The following is a 27144-nucleotide window of genomic DNA, read 5'->3' as shown; positions in this document are numbered from 1 at the left end:
ACAGTATGTATGTAAGCATATACATATATATTTGCAGTTTAAAACACAGTCCCCATTTTCCATTACGTAAAGGCACTTTTAAGTGCCATTTTTTTTCCAACATTAACCCCTTATAAATGCTTTGTGCAGTTTTTCTTTTTTTACAAAAAATAAAGATGCTCATATTTATGTATGAGCATTTTACAAGGAATTGTACACTTTATTATGGGACAATTGGGGGACATTTTTTAAATTAACCAGGCGTCTGGTTAATTGCGCTTAGCACACAGTGCTATAGCGAGCTAGCGGGAGCATTAACCAGCCACTTGTAATGGCTGGTTATTTAAAGCGTGCCCGTAAACGAACAAATTTGCCCCTTTACAGTTGCACGTTAGAATAGCGCTCCACATGTAATCGAGCCCAAAATGTTTAATTATGTGTAGTAAACAGGATTTTGCAATATACATTATTTTTAATATTGATTTTGCCCTCTTTATTTGTAATTTAAGTCTGAAAAGTAAAAAAAGTTTTCCAATTCTGATAAGTTGAAGAACATTTCAAAAAGCCAATCTCCACTCACCCCATGCCATAATTGGAGAAGTCAATCAGAACTGGAACAGATCCAACTAGCCACTGTTACTTTGTTAGAAAAAGATTCCATGTTTTGCAGTTTCTTATTTGACAATCTCCGCTGAATTAGGGACAGATATGTAGCCTAACCCTGCTACATATATATCCCTAATTCAGCGGAGATTGTCAAATAAGAAACTGTAAAACATGGAATATTTTTCTAACAAAATGACAGTGGCTAGCTTGATCTGTTTCAGTTCTGATTGGCTTCTTCAAATATGTCATGGGGTGAGTGGAGATTGGCTTTTTAAAAACTAGTGCAGCAAACAAGATGTTAATGCATTCAAAATATTTTCAAACTTCCCTAATACATTAATTTAACTTCCTTTGATTTGTGCCTGTTACTAGTTTTCTTTTGTCTATTTCAGAACTAACATATTTAACCCCTTAACGATGCATGTACCGAAGCGGTATTTAGCGGCCTTCTAATTACTAAAAAGCTACACCAAAGCCATATATATCTGCTATTTCTGAACAAAGGGGATCCCAGAGAAGCATTTTTGCCATAATTGCACAAGCTGTTTGTAAATAATTTCAGTGAGAAACCTAAAGTTTGTGAAAAAATATGTGAAAAATTAAACAATTTTTTTTTGTTTGATCTCATTTGGCAGTGAAATGGTGGCATGAAATATACCAAAATGGGCCTAGATCAATACTTTGGGATGTCTTCTAAAAAAAAATATATACATGTCAAGGGATATTCAGGGATTCCTGAAAGATATCAGTGTCCCAATGTAACTAGCGCTAATATTGAAAAAAAGTGGTTTGGAAATAGCAAAGTGTTACTTGTACTTATTGCCCTATAACTTGCAAAAAAAGCAAAGAACATGTAAACATTGGGTATTTCTAAACTCAGGACAAAATTTAGAAACTATTTAGCATGGGTGTTTTTTGGTGGTTGTAGATGTGTAACAGATTTTGGGGGTCAAAGTTAGAAAAAGTGTGTTTTTTTCCATTTTTTCCTAATATTTTCTATTTTATTTAAAGTAAATTATAAGATATGATGAAAATAATGATATCTTTAGAAAGTCCATTTAATGGCGAGAAAAACGGTATATAATATGTGTGGGTACAGTAAATGAGTAAGAGGAAAATTACAGCTAAACACAAACACAGCAGAAATGTAAAAATAGCCCTGGTCCTTAAGGGAAAGAAATTGAAAAATGGCCTTGATCATTAAGGGGTTAAAGGATATGTGCAAATAAAGGAAATATAGGAGGTTTCTATCTACTTTAAAGGGACATTAAACACTTTTAGATGGTAATATAAAAGGATACATCATATATATATATATAAAAATAAATCTGCAATGTACTTTCATTATTTATATCCCCTTTTCCTGTAATTCCATTCTGAAATTGTGAGCTTTTCAGTTCCTGTAAGTAATGGAAGTGCAGAACACTGTTATATTCCACACAGCCAATGGGGCACATGTATCAAGCTCCGTATGGAGCTTGATGCCCCGTGTTTCTGGCGAGTCATCAGACTCGCCAGAAACAGCAGTTATGAAGCAGCGGTCACCTGTCTGCCAGCTCTGAGCAGGCGGACACACATCGCCGGAAATCAACCCGATCGAGTACGATCAGGTTGATTGACACCCCCTGCTTGCGGCTGATTGGCTGCGAGTCTGCAGGGGGCGGTGTTGCACCAGCAGCTCTTGTGAGCTGCTGGTGCAATGCTGAATATGGCAAGCGTATTGCTCGCCGTATTCAGTGAGGTCTGGCGGACCTGATCCGCACTGTCGGATCAGGTCCGCCAGACCTTAATAACTAGAGGCCATTGCCTGCACACTCTAGTGACCTATTTAAAACTGTCCCTAATTGGCCACAGCAGAGAAGGTAACCTAAGTTACAACATGGCAGCTCCTGTTGTTTTATAGACACCAAAACTTTACACTTATTTTGTCAATATTTAAACAACTAATGAAATTTGAAAAAATACATCTACATGTTATTGTCAGACTAATCATTTCTTTGAGTGCATCATTCTATCTAGCATTTATTTAGTTTTTAATGTCCCTTTAAAGGTCCACTCAATGCAGTAGAATTGCAAAATTAATACGTTTATAGTTAAGAGACAATGCAATAACACCTACTCTAAATTTTAAATAAGATTAAGCAGTAGATTTTTTTCTGACAAATTAATTGTTTCTCCCATTTTCCACCCCCTGTATCATGTGACAGACATCAGCCAATCACAGACTAGTTTTTGTATACCCATGCTCAGTAGGATATTGTTCCTCAGAAAGTGTGAACATAAAAAGACAGTGCAAAATGTGATAATGGAAGTAAATTGGAAAGTGTCTTAAAACTGCATGCTTTTTCTGAATCATACCAGTTTATTTTGACTTGAGTGTGCCTTTAAAGGGACAGTCAAGTATAAATTAAACTTTCATTATTCAGATAGGACTTTTCATTTTAATTGACTTTCCAATTTACTTTTATCATCAAATGTGCTTTTTTCTCTCGGTATTCTTAGTTTAAACTAAACATAGGTAGGCTAATATGCTAATTTCTAAGCCTTTGAGGGCTGCCTCTTATTTCATGCTTTTTAAATCTCTTTTCAACACAAAGAGACAGAAAGTACACATGGGCTATATAGATAGCACTGTGTTCAGGCACAGAAAGTTATTTAAGATCTAGCACAAAACAATGCTAAATTTAAGACAATAGATAATAAACAGTCACAGTCATGTGATCAGGGTGCTGGAAGAAGGTTCCTAGATACAAGTTAATACAAGGTAATCACAGAGGTATAAAGTATATTAATATAACTGTGTTGGTTATGCAAAACTGGGGAATGAGTAATAAAGGGATTATCTATCTTTTAAAACAATAACAATTCTATGGTAGACTTTCCCTTTAAGTAGCATTGAACTTATACTCCACTATTAATGGTTTATTTGATATCATATCAGGTAATCTGACTATTACTGTCTGTACACTAGCATTGAATAACTTCTAAATACTTAAAGGGACACTGAACCCAAATTTTTTCTTTTGTGATTCAGATAGAGCATGAAATTTTAAGCAACTTTGTAATTTACTCATATTATCAAATGTTCCTTATTCTCTTAGTATCTTTATTTGAAATGCAAGAATGTAAGTTTAGATGCCGGACCATTTTTGGTGAACAACCTAGGTTGTCCTTGCTGATTGGTGGATAAATTAATCCACCAATCAAAAACTGCTGTCCAGAGTGCTGAATCAAGAAAAAAGCTTAGATGCCTTCTTTTTTATATAAAGATAGCAAGAGAACGAGGAAACATTGATAATAGGAGTAAATTAGAAAGTTGCTTAAAATTTCATGCTCTATCTGAATCACGAAATAATTTTTTTTGGTTCAGTGTCCCTTTAAAGGGACATTAAACACATTTTGCTTTTATGTCAAAATGTATCTTTTTCCAACACTCCCTGGATCTGTAACCTAGGTTTTTAAAATGCTTCAAAAGTAATCTATTTGCTTTTCAGCATTTCCAGGTTACATAATTTGCTTTATGGCCTCTCTAGGAAGCATGGGACAGCAAACATTTTACACAAAGACAAGAGGTGTTTCATGTCCTTTTAATATATACCTTTTCCCCAACAGTCATCAGGTATCACTACATCAATTTTTATGCTGCCCTAGGCACTGCTAATCCCCAACCCCAAAAATATTAGCTGATATTAGCTTCATATAAGGAGAGCATAGAAGTGATCAAATGTGAAGCTATCAAGGGCACACGTACCTTAGGCCCCCCATCTGTCTCTGTAGTCATTAGTGACATTGCTAAAGGGGGCCCACCTGCATCATGCCTTGTCCATCTGTGTGCTTCCTCCAACAAAGGCCTGACAGCTTAATGAAAAGAAACAATTTGCCTTTACAATATGGTGACAGGTTTCCAAGATAGAACTCACAGTGTTACTGTGCAGAGTAATCTGCCACCATATTTATATAGGCTGTGCATGTCCTGGTAATCTGCCACCATATTTGTATGGGCTGTGCAAGTGCATGTCCTGGTAATCTGTCACCATATTTGTATGGGCTGTGCAAGTGCATGCCCTGGTAATCTGCCACCATATTTGTATGGGCTGTGCAAGTGCATGTCCTGGTAATCTGCCACCATATTTGTATGGGCTGTGCAAGTGCATGTCCTGGTAATCTGCCACCATATTTGTATGGGCTGTGCAAGTGCATGTCCTGGTAATCTGCCACCATATTTGTATGGGCTGTGCAAGTGCATGTCCTGGTAATCTGCCACCATATTTGTATGGGCTGTGCAAGTGCATGTCCTGGTAATCTGCCACCATATTTGTATGGGCTGTGCAAGTGCATGTCCTGGTAATCTGCCACCATATTTGTATGGGCTGTGCAAGTGCATGTCCTGGTAATCTGCCACCATATTTGTACGGGCTGTGCAAGTGCATGTCCTGGTAATCTGCCACCATATTTGTATGAGCTGTGCAAGTGCATGTCCTGGCATAGACTAACCAAGAGGGAAGCATTACACATAATCACAGAAAAGTAGCCCTCTTTTATCCTAATTGGCAACTCACATTCTGCTGGTTGCAAAGAGCCAGAAAGGGTGCTGTTTAAATGGGGGTTGGAGCACCACAGCCTTTGCCCTAGAGCCCAACAAGGTCTTGTTATGCCCCTAAATGTTATTTCATAATGCTCTAAATGTTATGTTGCTTTAAGCACAGACTTACTAGGCCTAAGCCAAAATCCCTAGACTACATTTATTTATATATATCTAATTGAATTTGCAGCCAGACATTTCAGTAAATATGTCCCACTATGATTTAGGACTCTACACAGCCTAATTATTATGACCAGATAAGTCTTATTTCTGTGACATACAAAATAAGCAAACCAAAGAGGCCATTTTGATATACAAAATGAAATAGCTGTCTGGTAAAAGAAACAACTTTTTTTTCTGAGGGACCTAATTTATCTGCAACACTTTTATCACCTGAGTGAATGAACTAATCAATCCTCTGCATGCTGTGTGTAACTACTTTTTATGGCCTGTCATTTGTTGCCAGATATCCACAATAAAAGGCTTGGAAGCAGCGTTAATTTCCCCCCCAAAAAAATATGTGTGAATTCTGGATGATAACCCACATATTAATCTTTCTCTGAAGCTATTTAAAAGGCATTGAACATACTGTAATATTGTGAGGCTGCCAAGGACCTCATGTATTCTACTGTTGTTTTACATTATGTAGCTAGACTGTGCTCGTTTTCTATAATAGTTCACTATCCAGGGAGCAATATTTTCTGAGCAGTGTGTAGCGTCTTATGTTGAATGTTTTCCGATTACTTTACTATATAACTATATAATACTTTATAGTTTTATTATTCTATTTATTTCTTGCAGTCAAGATGTTGTATATGTTCACATTATCCTTTTTTTTAATAAATTAATATAATACTGTCTATTTTTGTATCTGTAAGTATATGATGCTACAGTAATGGTATGGGCTAGATTACAAGTGTTCCACTAACTTTTGCTTGTACGCATCAGAAAGAGCGCTCATATTACAAGTTGAAAGTAAGCGCAATCACATTGTACGCTTGTTGGGTGTGAGTGAGTGAAATCTTGTTTAGTGAGTTGAAAAAAGTTGCACCAAACACAATATAAATACATTTAAAATACAGTTACACTCATATTATCAGTATCTGACATATATTATTCATATATATATTAAAATAAAAGGTTATAAGGGCTCAAATGTATATGGTTTATCAAAAAGTGTTCAATTGCAAAAGGCTATATTTTGTATATATAGGTTTACATGTACATATCTAAATATGTGTATATGTGTGTGTTTGTATATATATATATATATATATATATATATATATATATACCCTCTGACAAAGTGAATCTAATTCACAAAATGCGTAAGGGACACGCCCACTTATGACGTCACTTCCGGTCCAGCGAGACCGACAACAGAGTTCAGTGGTGAGTATACCAGCGCAAGCTGCTTTTCACTTGCAAGTCCAATAGGACATTATTTTTTAACCTTTAATATTAGGTTTCTTAACATAAGATATTTGGATTTCCCAAGGAGTTTGTACTGTGTGACCAGAAGCGTACTACAAACTATCAAGGAGTGCCAATTAAAACAAACTGACCCCTTGAAACCGGATACCGCACAGCACAGCCAGATTTTAAAGTCACAGATTTTGAAGCCACAGGCAGAACTGCTGAGTGTTTTAAATTGTTTAATTTTTTTTTTTGTCAAAATAAAAAAACGTCTGTTTTACCAAAAGGATTACAAAGTGTGATTTTAAAAGCAAGAAAGCTATCATACTTTATAGAGACAAACGATACCATACTCCAAGAGGGCGATGGGAATATAAAAGGAGAAAAACACCTTTACCAAAGATAGGAACATAGGAATGTTAAATATGCGTAATGCTCTTTGGGTTTTGCACTTTGGGTCTAACGTGGTGTTGAATTAGTGCACATAAAAACTTAAAAATTATTATAGATACTGTAAAAAATTCTAAATAATCCATAGAATATATATATACAGTATATATAATGTATATATATATATATATATATATATATACACACACATACATTCAGGCGTGCCTCTGAGATATTGCAGGTTCGGTTCCAGGCCACTGCAATAAAGCGAATATAGCAATAAAGCGAGTTACACTCATTTTTTGTCTCCCATTGCATATTATGTCTAAAAAAACAATGTACATACGTTAATAAAAAAAAAAATACTTTATTGCTAAAAAATGCCAACCATCATCTGAGCCTTCAGTGAGTCATAGGGGTATATTTATTAATGTGCGAGCGGACATGATACGATGTAGCGTATCATGTCCGCCGAACATCGATAAATGCCGACAGCATACGCTCTAGGCATTTATCATTGCACCAGCAGTTCTTGTGAACTGCTGGTGCAATGCCGCCCCCTGCAGATTCGCGGCCAGTCGGCCCCTAGCAGGGGGTGTCAATCAACCCTATCGTATTCGATTGGTTTGATTTCTGTCCGCGGCCTCAGAGCAGACTGACAAGTTATGGAGAAGCTTTCTTTAGACTACTGCTTCATAACATCAGTTTCCGGAGCTTTATAAATCGGCCCCATAATATTTTTGCTGGTGGTGTGAATATATAGGTGTGTAAATATGTGTATGCATGTGTATTTATATATGTGTAAATATGTGTATTCATGTGTATTTATCTGTTTATATGTGTATTTATGTGTTTATATGTGTATATATTTGTTTATATGTGTATTTATGTGTTTATATGTGTATATATTTGTTTATATGTGTATTTATGTGTTTATATGTGTATATATTTGTTTATATGTGTATTTATGTGTTTATATGTGTATATATTTGTTTATATGTGTATTTATGTGTTTATATGTGTATATATTTGTTTGTATGTGTATTTATGTGTTTATATGTGTATATATCTGTTTATATGTGTATTTATGTAGGAAACATGGCACTGAAAGACTTGCTCGACATAGAGTTGCCAGAAATCTTCAATTTATAAAACGAGCAATATCTGCAAAGAGCAATAAAACGAGGTATGTCTGTATATATATATTTTTTTTTTACAATATCTCTAATCATTTTTAATAATTTAATAAGGCACCTTAAGATTAATACGTTTTCATGTATGCTAACCCAACCGTGTTAGATCTAAAGTGCGAAACCTAAAGTGCATTATGCATATTTTACAATCCTATGTCCTTCACCTAGAAAAAAATGTAATTTTTATTATTAAATATATATTTCTATAAATATATCTCATAATGTTAATGTAAAATATATATTTATACCTATATATTTCTACAAATAGATGTATAGGTATATACAGATATAAATAGAAATACATATTTACAACAAAAGGAAATTTTTTCTGTATGTGAAGAATATTGGAATGTGAAATAATAATAACTCCTGTCGGCTTAGCACTCAAGAGATAAGTGTTAGATTTTTCTTCTGCGCTCTCCATTGAAGTCTATGGGGAGAATTAGTTAATGAGGTTGTGATATTCAAAGTCCTTTAGTTAGCGTGTGCTTGGTTTCACTTGTACAAAAATATTATACTTTCAACTTAATACATGCGTGCAAAAAGATTACTTCTAGCAATGTTTACGCTCAAGCAGGAGCACTAAATAGCACACCACGTGTAATCTAACCATAAGAAAGGTATCACAGAACACAAACACACATACAGTTCAATACTTTAAAAACAGTTATCTTGCACTGTGCAATATAGAGCAGATTATAATAGAATCTTTAGATTTTTGGGTATTTAATTAAATATATAAAGTATTTTTCATATATGTATAATATATATAAACAATTAAGAACTCAATTGCAGTCAGGTCTCAGTAATGGAGCCACATCAAAAATCTGACACAGCTATCTTTATCTGCCACAGCTCCATTTTTAAAGGCTTATAATGAAATCACTATTATTTAGTTACAGCTCACTGATTATGTACTCCTAATAAGCATAGGTACATTTAATACATTGATGCGTCAATTAGTCGGTGCTGTTTTAAAAATAATTAAATGATATTACATTGTCAGAGTGAACACACCCAGAGGTAAACTTTGACAGAATGTCTTTTTGAGAGACTTCTCAATTTACTGCATTCTCTTAGTACCTGTTGAAAAGCATATGTGGGTAGGCTTAGGAGCAGCAATTAACTACTGGGAGCTAGCTAGTAATTGGTGGCTACACACATATGGCTTACCTGATGTATACATCTATGTCACAGTAATGCAGTTTGGCTCAGGAGCTAATTTTTATTATGGCCTCCATTCTATAAACCTCTCTGGGCTTGTGAGATTCTGTAAGAAATCTCTTCAATAGTATAAAGCCCCTGTCCTGAGTCTATAAAGACAGTTTTTACCTTGAGATCATTGTTTCTTGCAAAGGGGTGTGAAGGTGATGCATACATTACAATAGGATACACAACAAATCATAATTAAAAAATCGTATAAAACAAATAAATGACACATTGAAATAAAAATATGCAGTCAAAAATGTGGTTGCCTAATCACATTAAAAATCATAATGAAGGGGAACTTCCTAGTGGCCCCATGATTGGTCGCACTATTGTATGCTGCTTTAGCTTTCAAATGTTAGCTTAATAACTCACTGTCAATAGATGCCATCCAATGCAGTGTGCAACAGAAGCCAAGTGAGTAAGAGATATCCTTTCTAAAGCACTAAGCATTATTGTGTTGATTGCTGGCACTAGTGCTAAGGAACACACCTAAGTTTGTGGTCTCTCATTAATTCCCCAGTAGAGAACCTTTGGGTCTCTGGCACTATACTGAGCTGAATGTGCATTGTCTCTTTATCTTATATGCTGGATCCAGCAATTGCCTTTAGCATCTGTATTAACCAAGACAGTAGTTAATATTTTAAATGAGGTTCATGCTTTATTGGATGAATAATAAGCAGCATTTGAGAACACTCTGCATGCTGTGTTTTACCCCACTGATGCTGAAGTCCTTAGAGTGGCAGGTTGGGCCCCTGCATGAGCTACTCAACTTGTCCAACTGCTGGCAGACCCTGAAGTCAGATCTCTCACCCTCAGGTGCTGGGGATGGCTTAGTAATGGCGCTCTTTGCCAGGTTTCATCAAGAATCTGAAATCAGAGATGATCACATACGAGTTCCAACCTATATTACCACCTATGATGTTGGCCCCTTGTCTGAATATCCTACTGGAACGGACGACAGATTACAGAATGTAATGGCCCAACATAAGGGGGAATACAGGCAGCTATACTCTGCCCAACAAGTGAGTGCTCTGAGGTGATGCAGATGCCTAACAATATCAAGCCTACGGCTGTATGCTTCCTAACTCAATTAAGAATTATAACTACCTCTGATTTAATGCTCAAGGTGCGATCTGAATTACAAATATCTCTGAAAGTCATCTCCTTCTATATAGTTTATGTGGTCCTGTCGTTGCAGTATCGGTAGGTCAGGTAGCTAACCTATTTTTGTGAATAAAACTGGTATAAGGTGAATTGTCTCAAGCTAGAAGAGATATAGACAGTTACTCATCTGTGGGACTGCACCTGACTCTTCTACAGAACCTCTTAGATTTTATATTTGACTCTGTTACATATCGGTTGCCCTACCTAATATGGCCATTCCATTCATAATCTTCATATCCCTCTATGAAGACTGCATTGCCCAAGATTCTGGGATATACTACGCTACTATATACAAAAGACTGATGGACTAAGTGAAATGTGAGAAACAACTTGATCTGTGAGTGAATCCTGTGGAGCTGTTTCCTTTCATCACTCTCTGAATATATACTGTTTGGCTAGACTATGCATGCTTATCCTGAACGTAGATTATTATTAATTTATGTTAACTAGTTTGCCTGTCAGCCATACCAATATGTACTAGTTATTAGTACTAGTATCAATGTTGACCATTTTTACTCTGTGTTGCTGTGGGTGTTACATAGTTTATCAGTTAGTATGCATAGAGCAATGTGTTCTTCTAAGTTTATTTAACTGTTTCTTATATTCATATATGTTTTCCTTTGTGGGGCAACCAACATTGTTCCAGCTAAGTTACAGTGACCTGTTAGATATGATAAGCTTACCTCAAGTTGTGGTAAGACAGTATCTGGTCCCCTAATCCACATATGGGTTTTAGTTAACAATTCTAACTGTCATGATATATATTTTCATTAGAAATCAGGGAAGTGCTGGTTGTAGTCGATATCTACTATAGGGTCCACAATTAGCCTTTTATATCTTAACTCCCCTTTTATTCTCTCTTATTTCATTGATGGTTGCTGTGTGTCCCATGAGAAACCACTATTTAATATGTGGTTAATTGTAATAAATATATTTGCATTACTTGGGGATACATAAATATTGCTTATTTGCTTATTATATTTACTGCATGGGTGGCCTTTGTTGCCTTTTCTCCCCTAATATACCTCTATTTCTTGTAAATTTACTATGTGTGGTCCAAGAGCAGTCTCTGTTTGCATAAGGGGCTTGTCATCTATTTTAAACTATTTTAGATACTTTGGACATATTTAATATTTTTTTTTCATGAATGATCTCTTTACTGAAAACATCTTCTCTATTAAATTTCTCTTTTGATGCACACAAAGAGCAGAAGTTATAATATTGGGACAGCGTTAACTTACTCTCCCATAGACTTCAAAGGAGAGACAAATGTGGGGAAAAAACACCCATACTCACTTGCTATCCCGAATCGCCATAAACCCCCTAATCTAATAACCCCTAACAAGCACCATAGCCCACTGCAAAGACCCCACTACTCTATTAACCTCTAAACCACCACTCACCCACATCACCAAGTAACCCAGTACACTATTAATCCCTAAACTGCCATCCCCCACATTGCAAAGTAACCCACTACACTATTAACCCCTAATGCCCCACTGCAAAGTAACCCACTAAAATCTAACTCCCCTACACTGACATCCCCTAAGTTACCCCAAAAATACTAAACTTAAATAAAAAAAATTAAAAAAAACCTAACAGTACCTTTAAAAATAAAAAACCTAACCTTAGCTTAAAATTAAAAAAGCTAACATTACTGAAAAAAATTTACATTACAAAAAAAATGAAATTACGAAAAATAAAGTATCTACAATTACAGAAAACAACAAACACATTACCAAAAATAAAAATAGTTATGCCTATTCTAAAATCCCACTTAAAAAAAAACCTACCTTAAAATAAAAAACCTATACTAACACTAAACTACAGCAATAGCCCTTAAAATCTTTTTTTTTATTGGCAGCAAAAGAACTAAATTACCTTTTCTTTTAAGGGCAATGCCCAGTCAAATGCCCATTTCAGGGCAATTTTTAGAGTAGTTTTTTAATAACCTTTTTTGGGGTGGAGAAAGGGGTTAATTGTAGAGTGGTGTAGGTTTTCTTTTGTTTAGAAAAATAGCTAAGACACTTTAGGGCAATGCCCTCAAAAGGCCCTTTTAAGGGCTACTGCTTTAGTTTAGTGTTAGTGTAGGTGGGTTACTTTGTGATGGGGGTTGTGGCGGTTTAGGGGTTAATATTGTAGTGGGTTACATTGTGATGGGGGTTGTGATGGTTTAGTTGTTAATATTGTAGTGAGTTACATTGCGATGGGGGTTGTGGGGGTTTAGTGGTTAATAGTGTAGTGGTTTACATTGCGATGTGGGTGTGTGTCGGTTTAGGGGTAAATAGAATAGTTTAGTGCAAATGTTTCCTCCGACCAAACTCTTTACGAGGCCTTTCAAGTTGCGTAAAACGTTTGAGCATTAAACACGATTGTTGCATTTACTTTCAACTTGTTATACGAGTGGACATTGCTGCTCAACGTTGCCCATAGAAAATATTGGAAGTGTAAATTACCGCAAATTTTCGCAAACAAACTCACCACTTGTAAACCATTTTTCAATGTATCTAAGGTATTTGTGTATAAATATATATATATATATATATAAATATATATATATATATATATATATATATATATTGAAATTTACCCTTGATTTTTCAACAGTTAAAGTGAATTTTCTTGACACTACTGTGTATAAGCAAGATCAGAAATTAACAAAAGATATTTACAGTAAACTTACTGATCGAAATACTATTACATTTTAAAAGTTTTCATCCATATAGGGTGTTTAACGTGATCCCAAAAAGTCAGTTTTGCAGAACCATTCGCAATGTGAAAGACAAAGAGCTCCAGGAAGTAAGATTGAACCAAATGGCCAAAGAATTTCTAGATAGTGGCTATCCAATGGAGGTGATGACACAATGTAAGGAAGAATCCCTTAATAAAAATGTCAAAACAAGAAATAAGGACATGAACAAGAACATATTAATTTTTGTACTGATTTTAATGAGTATAGTTATAGGATTACATCAGTCCAAAAAACATTGGTATCTTCTCAGTAAGTCCCTCCCTAGCATCATTGAATTTCAAATGCCACCTATTCAATCATTCAAAAGGGTAAAAAACATAAAGGACACATTGTTACGTGCAGACGTAGGGAGTAATAAATTGAGAGGTATCAACTAATTGCCTACACCTAAGAAAGGCACATACCCAAGCCTAAGATGTTCACAATGCAACTCCATGATTAGAGGGAAGTACATTGCTCAAACAACAATTAATGGGGAATATGTAGGGAGTATGCAAAAATTGTAAGCATTATAAATAGTCCTTAACAGGTACCCAGAGGCTTGTAAAACAGTCCAATACAGCTTACGGAGGGAGAAATCCCATGCCTCCCTCTGTGTTATTACAAATATTTATGTGTAACTAGAAACACACTTAAATTATGGTTACTATGTAACTCACCACTCCAGGATAGTGTGTGCTCAGGAATCTTTAGTACAGCCACTCCATCCAGCTTGTGCAGCATGAATCCTTTCTGAGTGTCCTCTCTGCTGCACAAGTTCCCGGGTTGCTGCAATCAGTCCCTAATGTATGCTGCCCTCCTGCAGCTCCTTTCAGCATCCTACCTCCAGTTACTAGGATCTGTCCACTGCGACTGATGGCCTCTCCTCCTCAGCTAACATATTCATCACATGTTCACTCTTGGCCAAACAATGTTCAATATGAGAAAACTTGCAGGAGCACCGTGGTTAGGGTTAAAACATATTTATTTTTGTCTGATATTGCACAGATTGTACTGTTTGTACTGTTTTTTACCCTCAGGGTATATACACCCTGGAGATTTCCTAATAAAGTTTATGTTTTAACCCTAACCACGGTGCTCCTGCAAGTTTTCTCATAAAGTGCATTGCTTAAACCAATGATAACATAAAAAGAGCAATTAAGCTATTTTTCACATGAGAAAAAGAGTATGTGGTGTATCTCCTTAAATGCACATTTGGTGAGGCTATGTGGGGGAAACCATCTGCCCCATTAAGGATAGAATCAGTGCACACAAATCCAGTATCAAGAATAAATATATGAGATTGCCAGTGTCAGCCCACTTTACCATGGCAGGACATACAGTCAGTCAGTTGAGATTCCAAGTGATTGATCACATCCCAAAATTAAGAAGAGGAGGTAAAAGAGAATTTTTACTGGAGAAAAGAGAAGTATGGTGGGTACATCATCTGGGTACTCTACTATCTATAGGTTTGAACACATATATTGGAGCATTGTTTTTAAACAAATGTTATTGTAATCTACAGGTGGAGATCCGATTCTTTTGTACATCCACTAGATGGCAGTACACCTTAGAGAAGGTGATGTATATGTTACAAGAAGGGGTTAAACAGTTAAGAACAGGTGCTATAAATTAAGAATGTTACCTGTATTCTACAGCATGAATAAGGGCTATGTAAGCCCGAAAACGTAGCTGTTTGTTTTATCTTTTGTCTCTTCAATAAAGGATGTTATCCTAAAGAAACAGTGCTGGGATACTCTTTTGCTATATTTTGTATCTATGGGGCTGCAGGACCCTTACAGTTCCCGTGCACTCAGTCTAATACTGGATCTATGCTGGCTTGATAGTGCTGTACCTACCTTTTGGTTTTATATATATATATATATATATATATATTTTACAAAAAATACATTATATATATATATATTTAAAAATAAATAGAGCCTTTTCTTCTATGTGAAGAACATTGGAATGTAAAATATTCATTCAGGTTAGCACAGTCTTAGGGTAGCGCATGTTAAATGTTAGGTTTTTGGGTTTTTTGCGCCCTCTATTGAAGTATATGGGGAGAAGAAGTTAGTGCGATATCCAAAGTCATGAATTTAGCAGGTGTCGGCTTTCGCTTGCGCTCAAACATTTTACTTTCAACTTGCAATAAGTGCACTAACCCGCGCGCATTAAAAGTATACTTCTAGGGTTGTCTGCGTGCAAAAATCGCTAAATAGCACGCCACTTGTAATCTGGCCCATTAAACACTCTTTGGTATAAAAAAGTTTTTCCCAGAGAGACAAAATATCTCTTATTTACTTATTATGCTATAGTAAGAACACAATGTAAAAACATGAGACTAACATAAACAAAATAAGAAAGGAACATTGATCAGATGTACATACCCGAGTAACCTGTGATGTCCATTGCTTTGAGATTTCTACATTTAATTACAGTTAAGGTCAGACGCCCTGCAGTAGGTAGATAACAGAGGGAGAACATTATCTCTCCGAGGTCCACACTCTCCTGAAAAAATAAAAATAAAAAGAATTTCATTAGTTATGTCAAAGTACACAAAGTACAGTAAATAAGTAATATTAGGTTGTACATAACTAGAGTGTTTGGTATAACTGGTCTCAGTATATTGGGTTAAGGAAACAGTAAATATTTACTTTGTTTAGCAGTTTACAGCACAAATAACAGTACCTAAAAGCTGTGACTTTCTAAATTGATGTAGTTATAGAATTTGTGGAACCATTGGCAGTACAATACAATGCAAAAAAGTAAACATTGACTGTTTTTTAAAGGCAATTAAAGGGATAGTAAACACCATATTACAAGCCATTTATATGGTCTTGCTATATAATAATTTATCAGTCAAGTATAAGCATTTTTAAAACAGATTATCTTGTTGCTTACTGCAAGTGTTTTTCAATAGCCAAACTACACACATTTGACTAATTTGTATGAGACAATCTAGGCTTGCTTCTGAAGATGATAAGGTAAGCCCTGGTTATTATCTTAGTATAAACTGCATTATTTTGCAGTTGTTATCTGGTAAGAGGGAAAGTTTTAGCCTTAAGAGGTCTGCACTCTTCATTTCCATTTTTGAGAATTGGAAAAGCCATAGTTTTTGGAGCTAAATTACATGAAAATGGGGTAAAATAAATAATGATATTTCACTGAGTATAACTAAAAATTGTATTTTAAAGTCTCAAGGTGTCCACTGTTCATATAATCTTAGAGGTATTCTTTTTGGTATAATTAAGAGAGAAGACAATAATGGTAAACCTGGTTATGAGCCATTGAGGTTTGTCTTAAATTCTAGTCCTGGTTCTTTTTGGAATATTAAGATACTTCTGATCAAGCAAAATAACATTTATGAATATAATACATTTGTCAAAGGCTACATTCCTCCTCACTTCAAGTGATAAAAGCAAATTACCTTATTCACAATTTATTGTAGACAGACTTAAAGAAAAATCTGATAGGAAATTATTTTCTTTACCAAAGGCATCAAGTTCAAGGTTCACTGAATTTTCTATTTTTCAGATTTTACACATCTAGAAAATGCACTAAAAAAATCTATAGTTTAGGCCAATCAAGGGAGCGATAGCTCAGCAGCATTACATGACATTATTTTTGAGAAGGCTCTGTGAAAGTTTCCAGTTCAGTTCAGAGTTTTACAATAATAATTTTAAGTAATACACAGATTAATTTCCCAAAGTCATTCAGTTTCCCTTGCATGCAATTAGGACAGAACTAAAAATACATAGTGCAATAAATATTCAGGGCTAGATTACAAGAGGAGCACAAACAATAGCAGAGCGTGTCAGGAACGAATTAGGTATAAAAATCAGCCCTTGAATATAATGCCTGTAGGTCTTACCTTTATACATGTTACATACCTATTTTTCTAACTTTATTTAAACTATGTTAACCCATGAAAATAACATCTGCTACTAAATAATTTCCCCAACTGATAAAGAATGAACAGTTATAGTTTGAGCATCATGATATAATCAATAACAAAAGCAAATCTTACACTATGGTGACCAGATCTGAGGGAAAAAAACGGACACTTCATTGACGACACGCCACATGCTCAAAGTGAAAAGGATGAAATTACTAGGTCTTGGTTGTAGCATTTCAAACCATTTATTTTAAATTAAATAATGAATGGAAATAATAGCTGCCACTATTTTAACTGTTATAATTTAAAAATTTCACATACAACATTTTTTAAAACATACAGATACAATAATAATAATTAACTGTAATTCTTACCAGTCGCAACTGGTGATTTTTTTAAGTTGGTTAGGCAGAAAACTCCATCTCTGTATGGCGCTTTTTTTATGATAAAAAATGGGTAGTTTTCTGTCCCTTAAAAGTGTTCTGGGGACAAAGGGACAGCGTGTTAAAAACAGGACAGTTCCATTAAAAATGGGCCGTCTGGTCACCGTATCTTACACCAACAAACTTGGCTAATTTATCTTCAAGCTCAATTTCTACAGGACTCGTACTAACATTTTCTCATTTTAGAAGAGATCAAGCTTAGGCAGCGATAGTGAAAAAAACCCTAAATTTATGTTTACCTGCTAAATTAATTTATTTCATGGTGGTGAGAGTCCACGATTTATTACACATGAGATTAAAATACACTCGGAGGAGGCAAAGATTCCCCAAAACTTTTAAGAGTGCTTTATCCCTCCCACCTAACTGGTATGCCAGTCGTATGTATAGTCAAGCAGGAGAAAAAGCAAGGAAATGTAGGAAAAAACAAAGCAGGTAAAATAGAGGAGCAAAAATTGTACTTTCTCCACAAATCACAGTTTTAAATATTAATAAAATTGGGTGGGGCTTGTGGACTCTCACCACCATACATTTTGTTTTGTTTAATAAGGTAGTGAGAGTCCATGATCCATTACACATGGGAACTAATACCCAAGCTGTGGAGTCCACAAGTAATGTTGGGTGGGACAAGATATTTGAAAAGGCAGGCACCTATTTTACAGACACTACTGCCTGGAGAACTTTCTTACTAAAGGTCGCTTTTGAAGAAGAAAAAATATCAAAATTATAGAATTTAGTAAAAGTATGTAATAATGACGATGTTGCTGCCTTACAAATTTGTTCAACAGAAGCCTCATTTTTGAAAGGCCAGGAAGTAGAAACAGATAGAGTGGGCTGTAATACATTTCTGCTTCCAAGTAAACTTTGTAAATCAGGAGCTTTAACCAAGAAGCTAAAAAAACATCTAAGGCCTTTTGGCCTTTTTGTGGACCTGAGAAATTAATGAACAGATTAGAAGATTGTCTCAAATTTTTCGAATGTAAGTAAAATGTGAAAGTTCATCTAGCAAAATCGGTAACTAACATCTCCAAAAGCCAACTCATGAGAATTCGATAGAAGTGCAGAAGAATAGAGGATTATGACGAACAAGCCCAGGTTCTGAAATAGAGATTTTTTGAAAGAGATTATAGAAAAAAGAGGTGGAAGAGACAGTAGACCTGATAAGGTTGAAGACCAGAGAATAACTGTTAATTCAAAATAAAAATAAAGGTGGTAAATTAGAGGGGGATAAGTTATCAATATCCTTCATTACCAAGTATAATGAGCAAAACAAATATTTTAAATTAATTTTAAATAGACACTGGCAATAAATGAAGAAAGATCACTTTCTATGGGACCAAAAAACACACAGAAATTATTTTCAAGAAAGCCAGCAATTTGAAACATCTTTTAGCCCCAAGTTAATTTAAAAGAGGTATGAATCTAAAAGATAGGAACTTATTTGGGAAATAGATAAGCTGTGTATCCTGCAAGTACAATAGTAAAAAGAAAGAGGTAACTTCCACTTCAAGGAAGATAATTTTGAAAATAACAGACGTAATTAGATGTTCTGATAAAGGCATCATATATTTGATTCAATGCCCCTGTCATAAACAGTATTTAGGCCAAACCGAAAAAAATCCTTTGAGACAGAACACCTCCTATTGAAACATTTGAAGGAGGTGCACAATCAGAATGCAACAGGTTTACAGTACTGGGGGCTTAAGAAAATTTGCAAAGATTGGAGGGGAGGAGACTTTGAGAAGTAGGATTGGATAGAGCAGAAGTTTCACATAAGTTGACTGCAATTTTCTTCTTCTTTGATCTGTCAAAGAATGTCTCATTGTTATCAAGTCCATAATTACTCATTTTTACTGCTTCTCCGCTGAACTATACATGAAGTGCTACCTAAAAGGATTATGTAAAAAGCCAGTGCGCATAATAACTGACAGAAAGGGTTGTGTATTTAACTGTTTCCCTCTGTAAGAAGAAGTTGAGCTAAAATAACTGAAGGATCTGCTTTCAAGGATGAGAGAGGGCAGTCCCACCACCAACAGAAACCGCTTGTAACCCAACATAGGAAAAATGTATCAGGAGAGAGAATTCCAGTTCATAAGGATCCCAGAAATAAAATGTATTGTCTAACACAAGCACATACAATCAGAATGTAATGTGACAGAAAGCACACTATAAAGAATAATAATAATAATAATAATAATAATAATAATAAAAAATAATAATAAAGTATACACATGATTCAGAGGCCCCCATTGCTCTCCTAGTCTCCAGAAATAAGTCAGACCATAATCCTTCATAGGGTCTAAGGTGTAAATGTTTGCCATACTTACGCCCCCCCCCCCCGGCTATGATGTGACATTGCAAATGTACCTACTAATAGCCTATGAACTGTGTGAGTGCTAAAATCATACTTAACTGTCAAGCACCCCATTCACTGTGCTCACCAGCTGCAGAGATGACTGCTTCCAGTAGATAACCCATCCAGTGCTGAGCACATTACAGCAGAGGATGTAAGTGAGGAATATATTGATGACCCAACAAGAGGAGGCTAGGTACTTGTCCCTGCGAGACATGTGACAGACTTGTGACTAATTCCTCTAATTTTACCCTCTGACTCTCTGAGGGGAAAATGGGCCTCAAATCAGACTGAGAACCCCTCTAATAAAAAATTCAGAAGCACCTTAATTCTTCACCTACCTCCTGGGAGACAAATATTAGATTATCATACCAGTTAGCTGAGAGGGATGAAGTGCTCTTGAAAGTTTTGGGAAATCTTTGCATCCTCCTAATGGTGGATCATGGGCTCTCGACACCTTATGAAAGAAAGTACATCTTGAAACATCATGGAAGTTAAATAAGTATTAAAATATTTCTAAAGGGTTAGATCTTTTCAGGTGGAATTTTTTTTATCAAATCTCAAGTACATTTGTACTTCTTGATGTAAAAGTAATTTTATAAAGGCCTTTTTTAATGTTGAAGTGCTGTGAGTTTGTTATTCTGTTGATTCACAGCAAGTGCCTATCATCCTAGGAGGCTTAGTAGGAAGTACACAACTGGTACGGCTGTATTGTCTGCAAATTTTGAAAGCTTTTAACTTATATTAAGATAAGAGTTTCAAAGAAGGAAGAGGGAAAAAACAATGGTATGGTGAAAATGAACGATGCTACTGTAGTTGTATGTCCCTTTAAAGGGATATGATGCCCAGACTTTGAAGCACTTGAAAGTGATGCAGCATAGCTGAATAAGCTGACTAGAATATAAATATCAACTGAACGTTTCTATGTAAAAAAATGAAGATATTTTACCTCAAAATGTCCTCAGCAGCCACATATCATCGTAAAAGGACTTTAACAGCCAATCAGGATGCTAGTCCCAGGACTTGCAAGGGAGCTTGTATCTGGCATGTGCCGGAACATTCACATTATTTCCCTATTCAGTTTAAGGAAGCTTACTATGAAATCTCATGAGGAGGTCACAGTAAAGCATTGCATGAAGTATATGGGTAGCCTGTCCCTTTAACTAATTCTGAAATGTCTGCTGAAACTATGTCCATTTATCTGTCATTTAGTTTATATAAACATTTTTTTAGTCCTTTATCCTTCTTAAATCTCTAATTTCTCATGCTAGGCAAGGGCCTAAAGCTATTGTGTATATGAATCATCCCAACATTTGGAGTAAGATAAGATATCTGAAGATTTAAAACTAGCATTCTTGGCTATACAAAGCGTGAAAGCTTGTAGCAGGTGCCTAGCCAGTTTACAAAGCCTATGGTGAGATTACATTTTTTTTTTTTTTAAAGAATCCATCTGGTAAACAGAAACATCTGAAGTATCAATTATATGCTTCTAAAAGGATGCAAAACCTTTTTCATTTGCATCCAACAAATCGATTGTTGTTCCAATTGGATTTAAGCTGCAGTCTCAGATGATTTGCTCTGAAGATTTACACTGTTTTTCTTTTTAAAAGGTACAGTCCAATATAATTTTCCTGTTAGATCATAAAAACCCAAAGTGCTAGTTGAAATGTTACATTAACCTCATATCAGTAAACAGATGCAACTATATTTGTTACCAAGAATAATACATTTTCCCATAGGTTGCATAGGGATGATTGTAGACAGTCATGTTTATTCTGTAGTAATAGCCTAATTGCATGCAATTTTATTATTGCCTCCATAATATATGCTATGCATTCATAGGTATATGCTATTATGATTATTGTGTCCTGTATCCATTTCTCAAAGACTTGCACAGTTACCTTATTTACTCTAGTCTCCTTGTATGTCCTATCCATCCTTAGTCCTATCTATCTATCTATCTATCTATCTATCTATCTATCTATCTGTCTGTCTGTCTGTCTGTCTGTCTGTCTATTTCTGTATGTCTGCCCATTTGAACAAAACAACAGAACTTTTCCGAATAATAAAACTTTGCTTAAACACTTCACATTCTATGATGTCCTAACAGCGCTGGGCTTTAATGCCTTTAGGACGGCATGGACCATACTACCTTCTAAGGCATCCTGCAGCCTCCTCCTTTCCGGTAATAAAAAATTGGACTGAGGGGTCATGTCTAGTAGTGTAGGCAGTACCCTCCGAGGAAGCGTTATGTGAAACACGTGTCAGGGGCACTCTCACAAGGTCACAGTACCTCTCTTTTAACATTGCTTACTCAGTTGTCTTCCATGGAATAATAGCTACCATTATATCTCATTAGTCAGAGTAAATGTAATCCCAGCTCCCGCTATAGAAGGAGCTTTATATCAGGTTAACATTCGCAACAGTCTTTAGCATTTCTTAGCAGTTGTATTGTGTGTGATTTTGAGACACCTTATAAGAGGTTGATTTCGCTAAGATTGCTAACACTGATTAAATACTGTATGTGCCATAGATACTACTACTCTGACATATATTATCATTACTCACAGCTATTTCTTGATTTTCACTGAGTTTAAGCTACTTTTAACGTGTGTGTATGTATGTGTGTTTATTATTTTTTCTCCTAATAAAATTATTTTGTATAAATGTTTAATACCTATTCTGTATTCATTTGTGATATATTGTTAATAGTGCCGCGGAACCTGTTGGTACTCTACAAACACCTGATAATAATAATAATAATATATCTTACCTTTAAATTGAATAAATCATTATAGTCAGGCAATCTGTTTTTTGTGCAATTCTAGTAGCATTTTTGTAAAAATCCGATCCGATCCTGGCCTTGAAATCATATGATTGCATCAACGATCAAATGATTTCCTTTTTCAAGCAAATGTTTACATTGGGTTAAACATTTGACTCCGGCATGAAGGGGTTAAAAGCTATTAAACAAATGGAACCTGTAAGAAACAGCAAGTGGGAATATCCTTCATAAGAGGAGGAAGTTGTTTTTGTTGGAAAATGTCAGGTGAAATTTTGGTTAAGTACAGCCTGAGGTTTGTTTTGACAGTTAGCTTTAGGCAACCATTGTAGAATAAACTATTTTGCATCGACACGTTGTGTAGAATACTAACAAAATCCCAATGTATTATTTTAAATCTGAGACACCTCTTTTGAAGCAACATTTACTGAGAAACATTTTAGTTTCCCAATTGCCTAGGGCAGCACAAAAACTAAATACATCACAGTCCCAAATATTATGTTATCTTTGTGATAAAATCTGAAATCAGATTATATTTATTTACAATTCTAAGAAATATGGTGTTAGAGCATTGTATTTTATTTTCTTGATCATTAATAATATGTTAAATGATTGAAAAACTACAACTTTTGGAATCTTAAATAATACTTGGGGGCCGATTTATCAAAGTGCACGCTGTCTGCATTTATAATTAAATAAAAAATTGCATGAGTAAGGGTTGAGAGCCCGAAACGTTGCTGTCTGTTGGATTCACACTCTGGAATAAAGTGAGCTGAATTTGATTGTGCCGTGGAGCTTTTTTATTTTATGATATTTGAGGCCTGCAGTGGGTCTTTTGTTTGCCACGTGCACTTGCATAAACAATGGACTGTTTGCTGATTCCTATATATATGTTGATTTGCATTTACCATTGCACAAGCATTTCTAATAAAATGCTTGTGCAATGATGCCCCCTGCACATTCGTGGCCAATTGGCCGCTAGCATGGGGTGTCAATCAACCCGATCGTATCCAATTGGGCTGATTGCTGTTCGCTGCCTCAGAGGTCTTAAGACCGCTGCTTCTTAATTCCTGTTTCCAGCGAGCCTTAAGGCTCACACGGAAACAGGTGTATACGGCCCCTTTTGGGCCATGATTAATCGTCCCCCAAATCTTTTTATAAAGACTCCATGGGGCCACATACCACAACACCTCTCATGGAAGTGGTAATGTACATTACTTGATAGATACTTCTACAAATAATTTTGGGTAGACAATTAAATGGTATTTTATATACAAATATTATAATTAGATTACGTGCATATATGTTATATGTATCTATATTTAAACCCTTTATCCAAACTGCTTGGGAACAGAAACGGTTTAGATTTTGGAAAGGTTTGGATTTTGGAATATTTTCATCTGTAAAATAAGACAGTTTGGAGAGGGAATGGAACCAATTGTAAACAACAATATCTTATGTTAATTAGGTGATATTTACTTGTCATAATACAGCTTATACATGCAACCTGAAGGAAGTTTTATATACTTTTTAATACTTTTGTTTACCTTGTACCATCAGAAAGTACAATACTTTAATAAGAAAGGTAATATTTGTTGTTTTAGAGTGCCATAAAACATGTTGAGATCTGTGCATATCTTAAAAGGGCTAATTGAAGGGACACTGAACACACATTTTTTTTCATTCATGATTCAGATAGAGCATGCAATTTTAAGCAACTTTCAAATTTACTCCTATTATCAATTTTGCTTCGTTCTCTTGCTATCCAAAAGAAGGCATCTAAGCTAAGGAACCAGCCACTTTTTGGTTCAGAACCATCGACAGCACTTTTTTATTGGTGGGTGAATTTATCCACCAATCAGCAAGAACAACCCAGATTGTTCACCAAAAATGGGCCGGCATCTAAACTTACATTCTTGCTTTTCAAATAAAGATACCAAGAAAATGAAGAAAATTTGATAATAGGAGTAAATTAGAAAGTTGCTTAAAATTGCATGCTGTATCTGAATCACAGTAGAAAAAATTTGGCTTCAGTGTCACTTTAAGTAAAAATAATTTGCATAAAAAATTGTTTAAAATAATTTTCAAAAATAAGCAAAATTAGTTACATAGCCATGCTGTCTGGAGTAGTCTGATCCACCACCACCCTTATCAGTGTTTAGCATCAGAAACACAGGCATTGTATTTTAACTGAGTTCACAGCTGCTTATTTGCTTCTAGGTGTGCTCCAGCAGATAATTAGTGTTAAAGTCTTGCATTCTACCAATGGAGATAGATACAGCCATAGAAGGAATTGTGTGGGGGGAGTTATAGCTGTACAATTCAGAAACTTAAAAGAAAGGGTTAATGGCGAGGCACTGCAGTATAAATTTGCAGATAAAGTAATTAAAGTACATATTATTATATTTTGTCTTATATTTATGCCCCTTTAAATAAATATAGACTATTATTTACATTTTACACACAAAAATCAAAACAAAGAAAGGCAGAAGATTGTGACTTACAGGAGGGGCATTTTTATTGGGGATTTGTACCTGTATATATATATATATTTATATTATATATTTAATTTTAAAATTCAGAATGTTATTTTGAAGTATGGTGTGTGATTTACTAGACTGATCCAAAATATTATCTTAATGTAAACTTAGCAAGATAACATTTAAATCATACAGCTGGTTTTCTCAGTGGTAATGCCTAAAGGAAAAAACAGATTACAGTTCAAGTAACACATTTTCAGCAGTATAATCCTACTTTGGCTTCGTATGTCTGGTGAGAGACCACACAGTGGCCTAGATTTGGAGTTCGGCGGTAGCCGTCAAAACCAGCGTTAGAGGCTCCTAACGCTGGTTTTGGCCGCCCGCTGGTATTTGGAGTCAGTGATTAAAGGGTCTAACGCTCACTTTTCAGCCGCGACTTTTCCATACCGCAGATCCCCCTACGCCATTTGCGTAGCCTATCTTTTCAATGGGATCTGTCTAACGCTGGTATTTAGAGTCGTTTCTGAAGTGAGCGTTAGAGCTCTAACGACAAGATTCCAGCCGCCTGAAAATAGCAGGAGTTAAGAGCTTTCTGGCTAACGCCGGTTTATAAAGCTCTTAACTACTGTACCCTAAAGTACACTAACACCCATAAACTACCTATGTACCCCTAAACCGAGCTCCCCCCACATCGCCGCCACTCGATTAAAATTTTTAACCCCTAATCTGCCGACCGCCACCTACGTTATCCTTATGTACCCCTAATCTGCTGCCCCTAACCCCGCCGACCCCTATATTATATTTCTTAACCCCTAATCTGCCCCCCTCAACGTCGCCGACACCTGCCTACACTTATTAACCCCTAATCTGCCGAGCGGACCTGAGCGCTACTATAATAAAGTTATTAACCCCTAATCCGCCTCACTAACCCTATCATAAATAGTATTAACCCCTAATCTGCCCTCCCTAACATCGCCGACACCTAACTTCAATTATTAACCCCTAATCTGCCGACCGGAGCTCACCGCTATTCTAATAAATGTATTAACCCCTAAAGCTAAGTCTAACCCTAACACTAACACCCCCCTAAGTTAAATATAATTTTTATCTAACGAAATAAATTAACTCTTATTAAATAAATGATTCCTATTTAAAGCTAAATACTTACCTGTAAAATACATCCTAATATAGCTACAATATAAATTATAATTATATTATAGCTATTTTAGGATTAATATTTATTTTACAGGTAACTTTGTAATTATTTTAACCAGGTACAATAGCTATTAAATAGTTAAGAACTATTTAATAGTTACCTAGTTAAAATAATAACAAAATTACCTGTAAAATAAGTCCTAACCTAAGATATAATTAAACCTAACACTACCCTATCAATAAATTAATTAAATAAACTACCTACAATTACCTACAATTAACCTAACACTACACTATCAATAAATTAATTAAATACAATTCCTACAAATAAATACAATTAAATAAACTAGCTAAAGTACAAAAAATAAAAAAGATCTAAGTTACAGAAAATAAAAAAATATTTACAAACATAATAAAAATATTACAACAATTTTAAACTAATTACACCTACTCTAAGCCCCCTAATAAAATAACAAAGCCCCCCAAAATAAAAAATTCCCTACCCTATTCTAAATTAAAAAAAGTTACAAGCTCTTTTACCTTACCAGCCCTGAACAGGGCCCTTTGCGGGGCATGCCCCAAGAATTTCAGCTCTTTTGCCTGTAAAAGAATAAATACAATACCCCCCCCCCAACATTACAACCCACCACCCACATACCCCTAATCTAACCCAAACCCCCCTTAAATAAACCTAACACTAAGCCCCTGAAGATCTTCCTACCTTGTCTTCACCATACCAGGTTCACCGATCCGTCCTGAAGAG

At 35.3% G+C, this 27144-nt stretch overlaps 1 protein-coding gene across 2 annotated transcripts in view; it reads right to left on the bottom strand.

The window, feature by feature from the left end:
• Positions 1-27144, bottom strand: part of SYT6 (synaptotagmin 6) — a 787509-nt gene that overhangs the window by 84689 nt on the left and 675676 nt on the right. For both annotated transcript variants that reach the window (XM_053706565.1, XM_053706566.1), the window contains exon 4: positions 15664-15784. In XM_053706565.1, the coding sequence (XP_053562540.1) occupies positions 15664-15784 (121 nt within the window). The remainder of the gene's footprint in view (positions 1-15663; positions 15785-27144) is intronic.

Source organism: Bombina bombina, chromosome 3, assembly GCF_027579735.1.
Source record: "Bombina bombina isolate aBomBom1 chromosome 3, aBomBom1.pri, whole genome shotgun sequence".
In the NCBI taxonomy this organism is placed as follows: domain Eukaryota; kingdom Metazoa; phylum Chordata; class Amphibia; order Anura; family Bombinatoridae; genus Bombina; species Bombina bombina.
This window is presented reverse-complemented; position numbering and strand designations above follow the sequence as displayed.